Source organism: Clinocottus analis, unplaced genomic scaffold, assembly GCF_023055335.1.
Source record: "Clinocottus analis isolate CAN_PGR_092001 unplaced genomic scaffold, fCliAna1.0.p SCAF_8, whole genome shotgun sequence".
NCBI lineage: Eukaryota > Metazoa > Chordata > Actinopteri > Perciformes > Cottidae > Clinocottus > Clinocottus analis.
The window spans coordinates 16,035,435-16,053,169 of record NW_027176240.1 but is presented as its reverse complement, the minus strand read 5'-3'; the positions used below and the strand labels follow the sequence as shown (position 1 = coordinate 16,053,169).

General features: G+C 40.6%; 3 protein-coding genes across 13 annotated transcripts in view; all 3 read right to left on the bottom strand.

The window, feature by feature from the left end:
• Positions 1-3,754: 3,754 nt before the first annotated feature.
• Positions 3,755-7,920, bottom strand: LOC137779917 (hyaluronan-binding protein 2-like). The gene is made up of 13 exons (XM_068568165.1): positions 7,541-7,920; positions 7,217-7,319; positions 6,972-7,067; positions 6,721-6,831; positions 6,517-6,633; positions 6,299-6,409; positions 6,031-6,202; positions 5,851-5,948; positions 5,370-5,760; positions 5,136-5,278; positions 4,752-4,886; positions 4,388-4,533; positions 3,755-4,288 (listed from the first exon to the last, which is right to left on the bottom strand). Exons 1-13 carry the CDS (start codon positions 7,598-7,600, stop codon positions 4,121-4,123), a joined length of 1,851 nt encoding a protein of 616 aa, XP_068424266.1. The 5' UTR covers positions 7,601-7,920; the 3' UTR covers positions 3,755-4,120.
• A 563-nt stretch (positions 7,921-8,483) lies between these two features.
• LOC137780093 (probable E3 ubiquitin-protein ligase TRIML1) lies at positions 8,484-11,198 on the bottom strand. Of its 3 annotated transcripts, XM_068568433.1 has the most exons (6): positions 11,013-11,198; positions 10,652-10,885; positions 10,491-10,537; positions 10,266-10,408; positions 9,793-10,170; positions 8,484-9,711 (listed from the first exon to the last, which is right to left on the bottom strand). In XM_068568433.1, exons 1-6 carry the CDS (start codon positions 11,124-11,126, stop codon positions 9,599-9,601), a joined length of 1,029 nt encoding a protein of 342 aa, XP_068424534.1. In that variant the 5' UTR covers positions 11,127-11,198; the 3' UTR covers positions 8,484-9,598. The 3 variants fall into 3 exon arrangements, with proteins under 3 accessions (XP_068424534.1, XP_068424532.1, XP_068424533.1); XM_068568431.1 differs by having other exon boundaries at positions 8,484-10,170; XM_068568432.1 differs by having other exon boundaries at positions 8,484-10,170; positions 10,652-11,198.
• A 2,180-nt stretch (positions 11,199-13,378) lies between these two features.
• The window catches only part of ablim1a (actin binding LIM protein 1a), a 36,739-nt gene continuing 32,382 nt past the window's right edge, over positions 13,379-17,735 (bottom strand). For 4 of the 9 annotated variants that reach the window (XR_011077067.1, XR_011077068.1, XR_011077065.1 and 1 more), the window contains 5 exons: positions 17,478-17,601; positions 17,203-17,264; positions 16,858-16,918; positions 14,854-16,607; positions 14,570-14,636 (listed from right to left, as the gene is read on the bottom strand). Coding sequence is in view for 2 of the 9 variants with exons in the window: in XM_068567310.1 (XP_068423411.1) it covers positions 14,523-14,636; positions 14,854-14,934; positions 15,990-16,064; positions 16,600-16,607; positions 16,858-16,918; positions 17,203-17,264; positions 17,478-17,601 (525 nt within the window). In the remaining 7 variants the exon portion in view is untranslated. Of the gene's footprint in view, positions 14,637-14,853; positions 16,608-16,857; positions 16,919-17,202; positions 17,265-17,477; positions 17,602-17,735 lie in introns of those variants that run through there. The other 5 variants (XM_068567310.1, XM_068567311.1, XR_011077069.1 and 2 more) reach the window with 4 other exon arrangements.

Here is a 17,735-nt window from a genome sequence, read left to right as displayed (position 1 = left end):
ATGAGTATAATGCTTTTAAACTATTCAACCCTCACGGCTGCTCCGGCCTCGCACCTTCCCAGCTTCCCCCTCACACAGTGAAGTGCCTTTTCACACTAGGAGACCGGGGGTTCGCACCGCTCAATGAAACAATAATTGTTTTTAACAGGTACAGAAAGATGTATTAAAAAAAAAAAAAGGTGCATTCATGATTTGAAAAAGATGTAAAACTGTTTCTGCTGCGGTTTCATTGAATTTTTTCAAATATTTAAAAGATTTCTTGAAAATAAATGTGTAATTTACAGAACTATGTATACAATTTGAATCTTTTCTTTTTCATGATGCAGTTTTTCCTTTTACTACTTTTCTTTTCCCGAATCAGTGTCATTACTGTCAGTGTTGTTCATGTAGCCTCGGTTACTTATTTACATACTTTGCGTTTGTGAATGTCGTGACTTGTTTTGTTGCAGCTTTAAATTAGCCGAGGAAAAGACATGGCCTTTTGTCTCTTACACATTGGAATTGATTATTTATTTACTCTGGTTTTAGTTTCAGACCATGTGACTGGAATAATGAGACACACCGTTATTACTACAGCATACGTCATGGAAATAAATGAGCCAGTTTCCTTCATTCCAATTTCCATGCTTTCAGGTCTTTCAGACTTGTAATTGTCCAAAGGTTATTTGGAAACATTAATAGCCGAGTTAATTTCCTTTATACAGAGCTCTGATTCCTCTGAACTACCCACGTGTTTTAGACTGACGGGAACGAGTGAAAGCTAAGCAAGTGTGCTGGCACATTTTGGGTTTTGTAATGGGACTTGTGACCCAATTCTAATTTTCCTGGCAGCATGTTCCAATTCGTACTTTTAGAAAACCCATGTGTGTGTGTGTGTGTGTGTGTGTGTGTGTAGCCTTGATACATTTCAGTAGGTTTCCAGAACAGGGATTTGTCGTGGCACCATGGGATGATTTTCCCTCAAACACAAAACACCTGAAGCCTCGTCTCAGACAAAGTATTCATTTCAGAACAAAGAAAAACACCTCTTGAGTACTTTGTAGAGATCCGGTAAGTTGGCAATCTGCAGCACAGTGCCGTCCTCACGGAAGGTCTTCGGAGGACTCAAGAGGGTTCGGAAAGCTTTGGAAATGTTGCGCTGGACTTTCCAACGCCACGAGTTCACCTCGGCGTCCTGAAAGGAGAATCGCAGAACATCGCACTGGTCAGTTCAGCTCTTTGTCATCAATGTTTTTGGACAGTGAAAGGAAGTGAAAGTGCATCTCGCACGAGCGTCGTGTTAAATGCAGAGTCGCACCTGGCCAGAGAAGTACTGTGTGGTGCTGTATATATGCATGTGTGCATGTGATGCTGTGTGTTATGGCTGAAAGTAACCCAAGAGGCCCAGCGAGTTACAGCCTCTCTGCTGGAGACCACAACAATACCAGCATTGTTGGTACAGAGCTGCAGACACACACTCAAACAACTTGTATGTACTTGTACTTGTATGTTGTATCACTTCCCTCTGTTGGTTGCATGCCATTTAATTGATTATTCTCCTGCTTGATCATAGGCTATTGTGTGTCATCACATTCCTGCAATTGAAATCCAATATCTCACATAAAGTTTATATTATTTATGGCCATATCTAACAATAATGATAATGACCAAAGCTTAGGGTTTTTAACAGATGCTTGTGTATTCACTGGGTATGACGACTGGTCAGTTGATTTTAAACTACCTCAAAATTAGGTGGATCCCCTCATACAAATTTGTCTTTTTTCAATCCATACGGTCAAAGTCCCACACCTCCATTATTATAATGTCTTTCACTCTCATTTCTACCAGCCGGTTCAGTTGAGTGAACGTATGAACAGCCTCCTGCTTAGCATGTGTGATCTGTCAGCCCAAATTGTGTCTGTCAAACTGTGTCTTTTGACACACACATATATAGATATATATAGAGAGATTTAGATATATGTATAGATAGATAGATATATGTATAGATAGATAGATATATAGATATATATATATATAGATATATATAGATAGATATATATATATATATATATATATATATATATATATATATATATATATATGTATATATATATATATATATATATATGTGTATATATAGATATAGATATAGATATATATATATATATAGATATAGATATAGATATAGATATATAGATATATAGATATTCATTCAGTCCAAAATTTAGAAAAATACATGAAGCAAAAATACAGCTTGGCTTGATCATTATTTTATTTTATCTTGTAATATTGATTCTGGATTCTGATGAAGACAAAATATTACAAATACTTATATTCTGAATATAATATTTGATTTGATTTCCTGTTAAAGAAATGTATGTCATGAGGTCCAGATTACAGCAACTACAAAACATAGTTTGACACTGAAAATACAGCAGGAATCTTGTCTCTGGTGAAGATGAAGTAATCCATGAAAACATGAGGAAGACATGATAAACTAAATATTTTAGGTCCATTGCTTCTTTTTATCAAAATGCAATTACCCACAATGCACCCTCCCCTTTGATGGAAAGATATTTTCCAACAGTTTGTTTCAGATAATTCAAAATTTAGCAAACAATCATGACCCATTTGCCAACTCATCCAGGTGGAGGCGCTGTCGGACAAACAAACACAACTGGTTTGTGATTGTTTTCATGTAAACTGGAATATACAGAAGCAGTGATGAAGGTGCTGCAACATATTAATACATTGTTGTTGTCTTAGCTGCTTGTTGAACAGTAGAAAGAGTGTAAAAAGACTGGGTCCCACTGTGTTACTCAGGCTGCACTACAGTGACTATTCACAGGCGCGATCCATCAGCATTTAGCTCAAACCTTAATTGTTACTGGTAATGAGACAAGTATGTTTCTTTTTCTTAGCTCTATAGCAATATCTTATCTTAATCACACAAGTATTCAAGTCCTTGATCATATATAAATGAATAAAATATACATTTCCTCTTCATATTTAAGAGAATTGTAGTTTTTTCATTTTGAATGTGCTTGAGAAGATGATTTGTTTGACACTCCGTCTGGTAAATGAAACCATGACATACAAATAGTGAACCGTGTCATTTATCTGCCTCTGCTGAAGAATTTAAGGTTCTTTTATGTATCAATTTGATTCATGTTGAGTGAAGGAAGAACTAATAAAGGATTATCTTATCTTAAAGTCATCAACATCTGGAGAACAGAACGGTGACGCTGAACTTCAGCCACCAGCAAGAGCTCGTCCTCCTCCCACAATGCTTTGCACTCGAGATACTTTCATTAGTGTAATAATGCATAACTATATAATATTGTTCAATGTCTGTCTATAGTATTTGTGTTCACCTGATATTTAATACAATATATATGTATCAAATATTATATTTGATGGCTGCCAAATTAAGGCCAATCTGGCATTATAGCCACGGCATAAGTCATGGCAATATATATATATATATATATATATATATATATATATATATATATATATATATATATATATATATATATATATATATTTGTCTCTGGTAGTCATGTAGTCTTTTCTATGTTAACTTTTCATTGTCATGTCATCAAGTTGTATTGGGTGCAACCTCAAACAACACCTTTGTTCTTTGTTGAAGTCGCCTATAGGACATTTTCATTCACTTCAAACCCGAAGCATTAACAGAACCTCGTGAGGCACCATCAGCTTTTAGAACGTGGTGAGAAAATGAAAAAACGTAACCCTGTTTGATTTTGTGTGCTTGTTTATTGAAAGGCATATTCATGAAAAAGATTGTAAATAAACATTCCAACACCAGGACTCTCATTATCCTGATCCAGACTCGGGTAGGACACACAGGGAAGACATGAGTCACAGAACAGCATACACAGAGACCCAAGATTGTAGTATTTCACTGTAGAATTTCCACATACTCATTTTAGGGTCAGTTCAACACATTAAACTTCAATAACAATGCACATTTTTTCCAAATTATTTAAGAAGGCCGTATTTAGCATTTGGGTTTTAAATTCTGTTGTAGACCTCAAAAGGTAAACGCCAGGTACGACTGCACAAAACCCAAAAGCTGAATCATGACGAGTAAGACTTGCCACCGGCGTGATGCCGCTTATGAAGCTGCTGCTTGAGTCTTTGACTTGATCCAGTGCAGGAAGTGAGTGACCCGAGTGTAGACCCCCGGCTTGTTCTTCCTTCCACATTGGTCCCCCCAACTCACCAGACCATAAATAGCTTTGGCGTTGTCCTGGTCACAAGTCAGTGGTCCTCCAGAGTCACCCTGAAACAAGAGCACACAGCTCAACACGTAGCAGACGCACACCATTTAAGATGTGCAGGTTTTTTGGAATGATAGCGTGCACATGTCCTGTATGCTAACCTGACAGGAGTCCACCCCTCCCTGCAGGTGGCCAGCACAGAACATAGAATTATCCAACACACTGCCATAGATTTGTCGTTCAGAGCACTTTTCCTGGCTGATCAGCAAGACATTGGCCTCCAGCAGGTGGTTGGAACCAAATTGAGCTGCAGAGAGAAGGTGGAAAAATGTGGTTTTAACAAAAAAGTTGTATTACAGCCAGTTATCTCTCATTTTAGTAGTTTTTAGTAGTAGTAGCAGTAGTAATAGTAGTAGTAGGTTTTCAGGGTCCTTTACAAAAACATTCAGCATTGAAGTGCCTCTAAGACAAACCTAAAGTGAGCAATGACTTATTTTGTGGCTGAATATGCAAATGTAGCCTTACAGTCCTCAGTGGCACCCCATCCAGAAATGGTACACTCCATCCCATCAGGCAGCTGGGCATCGGGCAGACAGGCTGTCTTCACAAACCGGGTCTCATTGGCACAAACTCCATCAGTGCCTTTCAGCCTCAACAAGGCTATGGGAATACAGTTTGGATCAAAGTCATACCAAAATGAAATGATAAAGTACTTCCCCTCTTGTATGTTTACATCACAATCATATTACTTTTAGAAAATGTAATTTAAAAATGTACTTCATGAATACAGTACACCACATCTTGTTATCAATACAAATGACGCTATTTTACTCTCACGCCCCATCCTAAAAATACTCAAAGGGTTCTAATTTGTAATATTATTGCTTATTTCATAATAAAGGAGATCACCGATGTCGTTGTAAACAGCTGCAGGGGTCTCTCGGTAGTTCTCATGGAGAATAGCCTCCTCAACCTTTATGGTTTGCTGTGTTGCTTCCTCCAAATTCAGCGACAGACCTCCCACAACCACCTGCATGTCCTTCATTTGTTCACTGTGCAAACAGTACAGGTTTCCATAAACATGAACACAAAACGTGAACGCTATTCTATAATACATTTCCTTCGATAGCCAGCAGTGCTTACATGCAGTGTCCAGCCGTCAGCACCCAGCAGCTCTCAATGAGAACTCCTCCACACGTGTGTCTGAATGGGCTGTTGGAGTTCTTCGGTCTCACTTGAAGCGACACCTGCCAGGGTGCCGTACCGGGGGGGACCTTCAGACCCCCAAAAATCCTGGAAACACTCCTTTTCGGTTGAGGCTGCCCACATGTGGCGAACTGTTGCAGTGGAGCGGTGGTAGTGGGATCCCCTGCAGCCGGCGTGGTCGGAGGTTGTGAAGCCAGGGTGGGCGTCACAGTTATCGGGGGTTGGGTAGTTGACGGTTTGGAGGTCGCTGTGGGTTGAGGTGTGGTAGGTTGGGGGGCGGGAGCAGTGGGATTAGCGACTGTGGGGTCAATTTCAGTTGGCACCACATCTGAAAACACACGCGCAAGAAGATGAGAGAATATAACAATTGTTTTTGTTGGCTCCTCATCATAAAGTTGCCTGACGCTGTGCAGCTGACCTGTTGGTGTCAGACACTCTGTGACATCACAGTAGTCCCATGACAACCTGCGGCCTTGTCTGAAGAAACACCAGGGCATATCCTCTCCGTCCGGGTTTCTGTGTCATAGGAACGTGTAAGTGAGCATCCTCTTGGAGGTTCCCGTTGCTATTTGAACGACCTTATGTATTTTCTCCTGACCTGCAGAAGTTGTGAGGGCCGAGTCCATCTTTGTCCTCAAAGGAGTTGAAGGGATCAGCTCCGTTTTCCAGGATGAAGTGTGAGTTCCAGTAGAGGCATTCCTCGCCGCCATCCGTTTCACTCACATTGCCGCGGTATGACTCTCCATCATCATTATAGCAGTCATTCGGGCCTAAGAAATGTACCTCCCTCAGTCAGTATATGAGCTGTGATGGTGCATATGTTGGACTGGGAAAAGGAAAACAATAATGTGTCGTGTAGAATTTACCAACATGGCAGAAACGTCCTCTGTACCCCGTCGGGCACATGCAGTCAAAGTCATTGCCGTCCTTGACGCATTCGCCACCATTCTTGCATGGATTGGGCTCACACAGTGAGACTTTGGGGGAAAAAACGGTTAACAGTGAAAGCTTGCTTTTAGGGATCTGGAGAAACTTGTGGAAAAGAGGTTTTCAATGTGATTTTGGACCAATAAATACTCCTTACGGTGTGTGCAGTGTGGAGGCTGGAAGGGCTCCTTGCATTTGCACTCATAGAACGGGGCAGTGGAAGTCAGCACACATTCACCACGCCCACATCGACCTCTTTTACAATGTTTGGGACCTGAGATGATGACACGATAGTTTTCACAATTCTTATTGTGTCCAACAACAACAATAAGATGGTAAAAAAAAAAAAGATTCTTCAAACCTCTCTGGCATTTCTTTCCCTTAAAAGGTTTGGGACAATCGCATTTAAACTTCCTCTTGCCTTTCTGCTCACACACTCCATTGTTGAGGCAAGGGTTTGGGTTGCACTGGCCTAAGAAATGAGAGAAGTGAAGAAGATCTGTGAGCTTTAGATTAGAGCTTTTCAATGAAATGCAGCCGTTTATGTGAAAACCTTTGACTTTACACAGATATGTTGACATAGTTTTATAGAGTGTTAACTAACTCTCTCACCTTCTGGCTCTTGAAGTTCAAAAACCCAGTCTAAATTACCATTGTCATCATCATCATCATCATCACCAGCTCCCTCCAGAATCCCAAAGAACAAGTCTGAAATCATAATTTTCCTTAATGATATATCTCAATATTGTCTTCATTATTTGCTTCCTTTTGCTCTTTTTTTCTTCCCATTTACAACTTAATGTCAAATATTGATCGAGGTATGAAACATTATGAAAAGAATAAAAAGAAACATTTACCTTTCAAGATGTCCTCAACCCTTCCTCTCTTTTTGTAGTGTTTATGCTCAGGTCCATGACCCTCATGATCATGATGACGGTGTTTGTGCTTTTTATGTTTCAGCTGAATAATAATGTTATGACACCACATAAGAGTCATAATAATAAAATATAATGTACAGTTGCACATGTAGTATATTTGGGGTTTCAAACAGAAACAAGGACTACAAGCTCTACTGAATTTCTATATCAGAAAAATACCTTAAAAAAAACATTGCAACATTGTAAATAATGACCAATATATTTGCTTATTGCTGCCCAATAATAAAGAAAGTGAATACATACTTCAGCAGGTACGAGGAGCACCGCCAAGAAGAGGCACAAGAAGAGGAGCTTGAGGTTCATGATGGCGGTGGATCACAGGACATCCAGGAGAGTGCACAGCCCGGCCGACCACTCACACTTTTTAAAACATTTGTGTAAGTACACTAACCTTTGATTCAGAGGCTTTTCCTGTCCCGTCCCCACTGTTGACTAACCTGTATTGATTTTAACTGCGCTCTTGGATGTTTTTCTTAGCTCATCAGCTGTAATGTGAGGCGAAACTTTCAATGAACAAATAAACGCTGCAAAATCAAGATTACTGTCTCTGGCACGCTTGGAACCGGTTTCTTATTGAAAATTCATACGAATTATTTTTGATGTGGTCGGAAAAGCGCTGTGCTCAGATGTGATACGATGGCTCACAGAGCATATTTACAAAGGAAATTGTTTGTTTGAATATGGACTTTGGATCCAAATATACTTGGTGCATTTCATGATAAAGTACTGTGTGTTCTTTAGATCTCTTGATTTACTAAATCAGTCAGACACGAGGATGTTCAATCAAATATACTAGCACTACTTGTTTAACAGTACCAGTAACTGTTTAAACTAAGTAAAACTGAAACTGTCAATTTGTAAACTGAATATGCATCGAGCACTGTTTTCATGGTGCTTTTTGGTAGTTTAGCTTGTAGTAGTTTAGTAGTTCAGCTTGTAATATTTCTGTACATTTGTTTTGAAAGCTCAACACACGTTATGCAGGATCTGATAGAAGTGTTGAATGTTCTCCTTAATTAAACATAATTTCTTCTGAGATCTTCCCATGAGACGTTTTTATCATATTCTGCCTCCATTTCACCTCGAATGCATTTCCATCATTTCAAAGAGGAGCGATTGAGTATTATAGTATTATAATAAGGATACCATTTTCTTATAAGGCACCCTATATAAAGGGGTTATCAGTTGTAAGTAATGGGTTTATTGATCAGATTAGAACATAATTAAGTGATGTGTTAGAGATTTTAGTTATCCTCCTCCAGCACGACGTCTACTTTGTCTGTTTGGAAAACTCTTAATAATATTACAAGTAGTATTACAAATGAATGAGGAAGACACTTCTGGACCATTTGTGGGATATGTTTGTAGAGCATCTGGTAGAAAAACCCATTAATCAACAGTTTATTACTATTTTCAGTGTTAGTCTGAGTAGATTATTAGATAGTGGGAAACACAAGATTATTTGTAAAATGGGATTGATAACATTCATAACGTATTATTACCAAAGACGAGGGAGAACGATATTTCACAAGCGGACATATTTCACTAAAATAGAGCCGAAATATCTTAAACAGGATTGGCATAAAACTTTGCACAGATATTCATGGTCCCCATAAGAGTGTTCCTCCTGACTTTGGTGATCGATTAAACTTTTCTTGTAGAGTTTCCATGAAGATGACACTTTTGGCTTTCATAGAATGATGTGAACAAAAATGAATTGTCATGAAATTCAGTACAGATATCCACAGTGTCCAAAGGATGATATTTGATGTTATGACATTTTCTCTACTGCCTGAGTGCACTGACTTGCACATACATTCATGGTCCCCAGAGGATGAATCATACTTTTAATGTGGCACCACCATGTGTTTGTCATTGTGGGCTTAAGTGAAAGGTTTCAACATCTATTGGATGGTTTACCATGAACTTTGGAACAGACATTCATGTCCCCGTCAGAATGAATTTCAACAACTTTGCTGCTCGGCCGACTTCTCGTAGCACCGTCATCAGATCAGTATTCATTTGTCCTGTACCTTGGTGTATGACCGAATACTTGAATAACACAATTGTATCAGCTCTAGCTGTACTCAATAGCACTTGTTAGCCTTCTAAACTATGCGTACTATTGTACCTGCTAAACACCAGCATGTTAGCTAGACTGTGAACATGCTGATATTAGCGTTTAGCTGAAAACACCGCTGTGTGTTAAGTCTCACAGAGCTGCTAGCATAGATTCTTAGTAACAATTGGGGCATTATTAGAAATTGGTGCCATAGCAAGGAAATACTCTTCTAATCTTAATCAAAGATCACTGGAAGGAGATGGAGCGTTACAGATCACAACAGGCTCAGCATTGGTGCCATTGTGGTCATGACCAGGACACAGGGCCAGGTGGAGGCAGTCTGAGAAGGTTCCTGCACAGAAGGAGAACAGTGGCGTCATGTTGTCTGCCTCAAGAAACGTCACCAACCCTGCAGGGAAACTACACAACACACCAATCCGACAGAAGCGTTTTGTGAACGGCAGCTGATGGGGCACACCTCCGTGCCAGGCTGTATACTCCCCGTCAAAGAACTCCACACACCAGGACTCGTGCCCCCGGCCCAGCCAGCAGGCTTCAGTGATGCCCTTGCGGGGAATGTTTGGATAGGTGACGCCCAGCTCCCAGTACGTCTTCCCAGTCACGTCAATCTCCCAGTAATGGCGACCAAAGCTGAATCCTTGCAAGCTGATGACATTGAGGGTGGTGTCAAAGCGGCCAGGGAGGTCAGGAAGTTGCTGCCAGGTGTCTGTGTAGGTGGCGCTGTCACCTCGGGGGGAGATGATCAGTTTTGGGTGAGCCGTCTCTGGGTCCATACACACCTCGCTGGAGTCTGGAGACACATATTTAACAACCTTAATATAGGAAGTTACAAAAAAGAGGTCAAGTTGTGGTTATGAACGCGATAGAAATATTGGGTGAACTGACAGCTCTTGGTGAGTTTCTTGATTATCGGGGTCTGTGAGCTGATAAGCAGGAGCATGCTGTTGGTGAGGCTGAGGATGTGGTCAGCTTTGACTTCGTCCAGGCTCACACTGCTCGGGTCTGTCCTGTCGAGCAGCGTCACCACTCTGGAGGAGGAAGACCACAGTGAGAAACATCAGCTGCTGCTGCTCCGCCTTTATTATTATCAAAGTTGATTTGATTCTATACCTGTCCGCTGTCTCCATGTCTTGCTGCTCAGGGTACGAAAAGAAAGACTGAAGAAAAGCAGAGACGCTCGTTTAAAGGAACTTTAAAAGCATAATGTAACATGTTTTGTTCCATACATAAATATATCAAAATCCTATTTCAAATCATCAAAGTTTATTCACCGGTGTGTCAGGCTCTGTGTCGGTCTGGTCCAGTGCCACAGTGAGTCTGGCCAGGTCCTGCTCTATCTCCTGGATCAGAGAACAGTTCTTCTCCATCAGCCCATCCAATGCAGAGAAAGCAGCCCGCTCCTCCACCTCCAGGTGGGACAGGGTCCTCCTCAGGTCCTCGTCCAGAACCGCCTGGATCTCCTGATATTTCCGTATGATCCGCTCCCTCATCACTGCAGACTTTTTCTGAGTCCGGCATAAGCAGCTATAGTTTATCATACTGCCTGTTCATAGGTAACAAGCTTATTTCCAAACGTGACCTCACAATAAAGACAGAAAGATTGCATGAACTGGCAACATTTTGACAACTTACTGCGATTTCTGATTGTCGTGCCGCCAGTTTTTTCAGTCTGTATTTCACTGCTTCCCTTTGCCTCTTTAGACACTCTTGGTGCTTTTCTAATGTCTCCTGTAGAGAGAGTTGCATACATATTCAGAACAGCTCATATCAACTGCAGTCAGACAGATTCTTTGTGGTGAAGAGCAGCTGCAGAAGCAGTTCATTGTGAGACTTGATGTCGACAGCAACAAAGCAGAGAGTGACTGACAGGAGTATGTTTACCACCTTGTCTTTAATCTTTCTCTTCGACTGGTTTATGGAAAGACATTTGCTGTGTTGCTGCCACCTAAACAAGCTGATGGTTACGTCGATTGTCAGTGCCGCCTTCTCCAGGAGGGCAATTATGACCATTATGTCCACAATCACTCACATTTGTCCCACAAGAATTGCCCCTGTGACTGAATGAGGCCACACTGCAGCTTTCACAAGCGTTCACTGCACAAGTGGTAGCTTTTTGATGCGGGGGGGAGCATTTGAAGACCCATTCTGGTAGTTTTGTTATATGTGTTATACTATCAAAAGACATTTTCCAAAACACACCATGGTTTTTATTGTTAAAGCCCCCCCCCCCTCCCCTCCACCCAAAAATACATGTTGTACATGTTACCACTCGTATGTGCTTCACTGTGCAGAAGGAGGTAGGAGGCTGTTTTGACATCTGACATCTCATCTGGTGAAGGAGAAAGTTTCTCTGAGATTACCTTAAATCTCATGCTTTTCTTGGTATTATGTAGGATTTTATGACATCACAACGAGTTTGGAAGCCGGTCGTGGTCCAGTATTCAACTTACACAAGTGTGATGTCAAAACTTAAAACCTCCAGTGCACACACAGTGAGAATTATCTTTTCAGTGAAGGAGATATCCTCAGTTACTTCTGTATCATGAACAATGCTTGCATAGCCATATATTCTGTGTTTTAAGTGGAGCAGGTGCTTCTTTATTCATTTTTTTTTTGTGGAAAAAATATTATTCTAAGCAGAGTGTTTTATCTTCAAATGAGTCCAGAGGGGAACTTTAACTGTGTTTCTTCTGCCATCCAGAGAGACATCATTCAGTTAATTTCAGTATAGTGTGAAAACTAAAATGTATGAGACTTTGAAACTGCTCGAGGTAAGTTATTTATAAAATAGACTTTCTGAATATTGTATGTTCTATAATTGCGGGGTGATTAAGTCAATCACAAGTTTGACCTTGACGTGTTCAGGTGAGAGACTTGGATATGTATTCACAGCTAGCTGCTTTGCTGCACAGCGTTCATGAACTCACTGAGTCGCCACATTGTTGGAAACAGAAATGCAGAGACAGACATTAGGAAAACATGGATATCATTCACAGGATGAATATATTTTGGTAGTTTTCTGTATTAAATAGGTTGCTTCAGCTGTCAGGTCTTTAGGTATTTTTTCCCCCATTTGCATCAAGCTGAGAGTGTGTTTAAATAAACATTGATTGCAACTGCATTAACACAGAAAACTAACAAAACAGATTGCTACGTAATGTTCACAGCTACATTTTGTGTTTCCCAGGAAGGATTAAAATATTTGCAACATTTCCTTTTAAAGAACCAATCTTGACGATTTTAATTCAGATATATGTCTGTTAGGTCACTATCTATCACCGGATGAGGTAACACAATGTATTCTTTTCAAAGCACTTCTTTTAACATGTCATAGCTGAGTAAACACAGGGTAATGGATGTCACACAAAATGTCACAGTCTACTGAATGTGTCATTGCAGTGAGCCAACCTGCAATATCCCAGAGCCCTGGCCGACCTAAATGGAGCATTAGCATAGTTAGTGTCGTGAATGACACCTGTGTTTATCCGGCAATTACATGTAGAATGGCTGCTGTGAAAAAAAAAAGCCTTTAGTGACTGAACCAATGGATTACTAATGGAAGCCATTACCCTTTCAGTTTTATTACAAACTGGATGTCTGTGTCAACATTTCTGTGAATTGCGGACATTGTTTGTATCTTTGGGAAGATGGATCCATCATCATGGGTGAGATCTTTGGTGTTTTAACTTTAAACTAAATGGACATAAACCTTTTCAACACAAATAGCTGTTTGGAATTAAATAAAACCTTATAATGTATTCCAAAAGAAAAGCTGTGGTATACCTGGGAAAGAGTCACAAGATGTGTTGCAAATTGGCTTTCAGGGCACAATCTGTAATGAAGTTTCAATTTTTGCAATGCAAAATAGGCAAAATCATGACTTGGTAGCTTTTGTTCACTAGTCTGTGTATTTACAATCTGAGGAAGATTTAAAAAATAAACGGAGAAGCATTTAAAAACTGAACGGTATATAGTTGTATCAGAGTAAAAGGCCCAGCTCATGTGAGAAGATATTTCGTCACAGGACGGATTAGAGTTTGTGTAGAAAGTCAATAGACTTCCCCCGCATGAAAGTCAACCAGTCCTCAGACGACCCCCTCGCCCTGTATCACAGACGCTGTGTGTTTATTGGTGACATCCAGAGAAGAAAACAGAGAACAGAAAAGAGGCGGTGGGTCCCTTTGGTATAGCTGAGGATCATATGGTTCATGGTGATTTAAAGCTTTATTGGCTTAAATTTCAATACAACAAATGGCAGTGTGGGTTTTCATTTATAAAACAGTACTTTCAAATACAGTTGCTTCTTACATTAGGTGTTTTATCTATGTGTTGGCTACTGTATGTTGGATACGGCATTAAAATATATTTGTACTTCCAATACATGTAAAGGGAAAGTGTCTGGCCATGTTCATGAGAGCCTGAGAAGAGAGACATTTTCTTTTTGTGAGGGTCAGATGAATGTTTGGCGTGTACAGTAGCCAAGGAAAAGAGATGTATAGGTGCTCGGATGATTCGTTTCCATGTAGATCCGGTAAAACAGTTAGTGGGTCTGCTGACTGCTTTCCCAGCGGTTAAAAAAAAAAAAAAAAGATTTCAAAGACTCACTGAGCCAATTCTTGCAAACTTTGGACTAAGACTGTTTCAGCCCAAGCGAAGGAAAGCTGACATGTTCAAGCTACGAGCATGGACATTTTGTAATGACGCCATGAGGTTCTACTGTACTTACAAAGTTCCACAGGAATCAACAGCAACAAATAGTAGGAAGAAACAAGCAAGAAAGAAAGGAAAGCAGTTCCACTCAAAGCAAAGCAAGAAGTAAAACAAGCGCCGTCAAAAGAAACAAGACCCTATTCATCATTCATTCTCATTCTTTGTCATTTTTGAACATGGAAGAGATTCCCATTCCTTGTTTTCTGTGCATGTCTTTCTGGACAAATCATTCAGCTGACAGTCTCAGGAAGCATCAGAGCAACAAAAAAAAAAAATAGTCCATTGCATGGCTTCCTTGATTATGCCAGCATAAAAAAAAACAACAACAAAAAAAACAGAAGAAAAGGAAATGAACCAAAAAACCTACATCTAGATTACAGTTGTCGTGTGCTATCTGAATGAATGTACAGTATGTGCATGCTGCTCTGAGTGCTAGAAGAGCTTGGCCTTCTTTTTCATGTCGTTGCGTTTCCACAGGGGAAGCCTGTCAAACTCCTGGATCTCCATCCCAAAGATGTCAAAGAACATTTCAGGTGCTAAGTGGCGCTAGAATTGAGAACAAAGGTGGAGAAAACAAAGGAGGGAAAGGGGGGGGGGTTGTTCGTGGTTAGCACCAAAGCCACAAAAGGGGTCACTGCAAAAATGACAAGAAGCAATGGATACTGCACATTCCTCGCTACAGTTGTATTTGTGTAACATGTTATTTACACAAAAGTAGAGAAATCCAGTATCAATTGTGGGCAGTCAGGTGGAAATCTGATACCTCCAGTCTGGTTCTGTCCACATCCCTGGGCAGTTTAGCTCTCCCTCTACTGGTTATCATGAGCATTTCATAGGGATACACCTTCAGAGGGAGAGACTCGTCAGTCAAACAGGTCAAACCTACGAGCGAGGGCTGAGCTACACAAACCTGCAAATCGTTTTTTTATCCAACAAAGCTATAAAAAAAAAATAATATTTCTGTAGTTTTGACTGTGACAGAGGGAACACTGGGGGAGAGAACAGGTATGTGACGGGAGGCTGACTGGGAGTGAGAGCTGTTTTTTAGGTCACTGGGCAAATGCAGGGTGCCATAATGGTGTGCACACTTTTTTTTTCAGTGTAGACGACGTGCAACAGATTAGGTAAGGGCAAAAACATGAAAACAGAGTTATGTAACGGGTTGTAATTTGAGAGTAATTTAGTGCAAACTGAAAAAAAAGAACTATCAGCAGTAATGTAGGCCGAGTATATCCACGTTGGAATGATCCTCCCAGAAAACTGAGGTGCTTCTACTTTTCTAAATAACTTATCCCCTCTGTACAAGAAGAAACAGGCAAATAATAGTTGTTATTTTGGCTGAAATGCTCATTAATAAGCAACTAGAAGTTTGTCGAGGCTTCTGATCAACTCATACCCACACTGTAATGTACAATGCCTTATATACTACGCAGTATATAGTGAGATGAGTTGTTTGGATGACAATCTGGGCGTTGGATTCTCCACTGTATGCTGCATACAGTATCCAGCCACTTTGAGTTAAAGCTAGGTGCAGATGAGCATGGAGAAGCCAGCATGCTAAGCGTGACTCGGCAGCTCCAGAAGCAGCATGCTAAATCATCAGGCTCTTTCACCGCCAGTAAAATCTCTTTTACTTCCCTATTTCTTCCACCAATGTCCCTGTACCATGAAGCTGAATACAACATGCTAATGAATTAGTTTCATCCTCCCGGGCTGGTCCTTCTTTTGTTTCTCTTAGTTGAAATGTTGAGGTTAGAATATCTCTATATTAGTCGCACAATGTGTCCTCATTCACAAGTTAAAATTAACTAAAGTAAGTGAAATGAGTGTGTAGATGTTGCAACATATTTCAGTGTAATTACATTGTTGTTATCAGTACAAAAAGGAGAAGATACTTGCTTTTGGTTCCAACATATTAGGCATAGATACTCCCCTGTCCATCCTTGCAAGTGCTGCACGGCCATCCTTAATGTGCTAAAGAATAGAACATACACAAATGTAATATAGTGGAAGGGGACTGCAGGGTTAATGGCATGAATATGTCCACTAATGACTGTGGGCACAGTTTTCACTGCATGGAACAAGTAGCTTGGTTATTGTTCAGTATCTTAACTAGTAATCGAGATGGGCAGTTGTTGACATGTTTTCTTAACGTCTCTGCAGTATCGGGGTTTTTTTTCTCTGGTGAATTTTAAAATCGTGTGAATAAATGTGACATTTAGCTTGAGTCGTTACATTGGTTAACAACACACACAACAAGACATGAGGCGATGACATTGTACATTGCATTTACAGTACACTGGATCAGCTACTGGGCAGTGCACGTGTGGGCATTTTAAATCACCGCACTGAATGCCCTGTAGTTGACTTTAAATCAGTGATGCAAGCATGTGGCAGGAGTGGGCCGTGTGCATTCAGGGCAGGGTGCCTTTTGCAAACCCATGAGCAAGCAAGTACATGATGCAAGGTGAGGAAGCATGCCATGTGGAAAAGCAGATGAGAGACATACCTGAAACTCTGCAGGACAACATAGGACAGAAAATGAGACTCACAGTTAATGGTTTTGCTGACAAATCCCCTGCCAGGCTACTATCTACAACACTGTTGTCCCTGATGACACATTGTGTGAATCATTATGCAAATATTTCAAAATGCATGTCTATTTATGTACACGTGGCAATCCATTTCTGAATACTGATGCTGAATAGCTTTGGTGACATTGGCATAATATTTGCTTTGGTGGCTACATTCTGGCGGCAGCGCTCACCTCTGCCTCCTCCACACATGTCACCATAGCTGTTGTACTGGGTGAAGTCTGTTGACTGGGGCTGTCGGGACACAAGCAACAGTACATCACATTGACACACGGGGATTTCGTTGCCGATTCAGGCCCAGAATAGTATTGAATTATGCTTATATATTAGAAAAAATCAGTATTATGTATTTAACATTTACATAATTAGCGTTTCTGGCATTGGTGACGAGATATAATGCATTTAACATGCAGTGTCTGCTTCTTGGGGATTCAAATGTTTCTGATGGTCATTTATCTGCACTCAAATGTCTGTGTTACGTAGTATCGACATTATTGGGAATATGAGAGAGCTCTCACCCGATGCAGCCCATTCCTTCCGTAGCCAGGCAGAGAGTTAGTTTTGGTCGGAGAAATGGGCTCTGAAAACAAAAGCAATGTTCAAATTTAAATTTGGATTTCAAAATATGTGGAACATTAATGTGAACAGAGAGGTTTCAAAAGCCCCTTCATAATCCAGTCACGTTCCAGCCAACAAATGCAGCGATCTCTAAGTGTAACATAGCACAGTCCTTCTGTTAAGAGTACACTGCTGACAACTCAAGAGCGTGTTAGCCGATGAAGCCGCTCTGTACCTGCGTCACAGTTTGTCTGCTTGGGGTCGTAGCGCTGGGCAGAGAGGCTACGTGCGTGACGCTCCCTGATCTGCTCTTTCTCCATCTCCTCCTTCAGGATGAGCTTTCCCAAACCAGACTGAATCTACACACATTCAAAAAAATGCAATCACCCCATGACACGAACATTAAGGACACAACGCATGCGTTTTATGGCTTTCATTTCAGTCACATGGCAGTGAAAGAAACGGACGGTGAAATGAAGATTTAAAGTTATCT

What these genes read in the sequence shown, in the direction of transcription:
- LOC137779917 (XM_068568165.1), bottom strand. Translation starts at nt 7,600, where the DNA reads ATGAACCTCAAGCTCCTCTTCTTGTGCCTCTTCTTGGCGGTGCTCCTC. An exon ending in GGGAAAGAAATGCCAGAGAG is followed by an intron (nt 6,634 to 6,720) that starts GTTTGAAGAATC and finishes TCATCATCTCAG; the next exon opens with GTCCCAAACATTGTAAAAGA. An exon ending in AGAGTGTCTGACACCAACAG is followed by an intron (nt 5,761 to 5,850) that starts GTCAGCTGCACA and finishes GTGTGTTTTCAG; the next exon opens with ATGTGGTGCCAACTGAAATT.
- LOC137780093 (XM_068568431.1), bottom strand. Translation starts at nt 11,126, where the DNA reads ATGCAACTCTCTCTACAGGAGACATTAGAAAAGCACCAAGAGTGTCTA. An exon ending in CACGACAATCAGAAATCGCA is followed by an intron (nt 10,886 to 11,012) that starts GTAAGTTGTCAA and finishes TGCCGGACTCAG; the next exon opens with AAAAAGTCTGCAGTGATGAG. An exon ending in GACATGGAGACAGCGGACAG is followed by an intron (nt 10,409 to 10,490) that starts GTATAGAATCAA and finishes TTCCTCCTCCAG; the next exon opens with AGTGGTGACGCTGCTCGACA.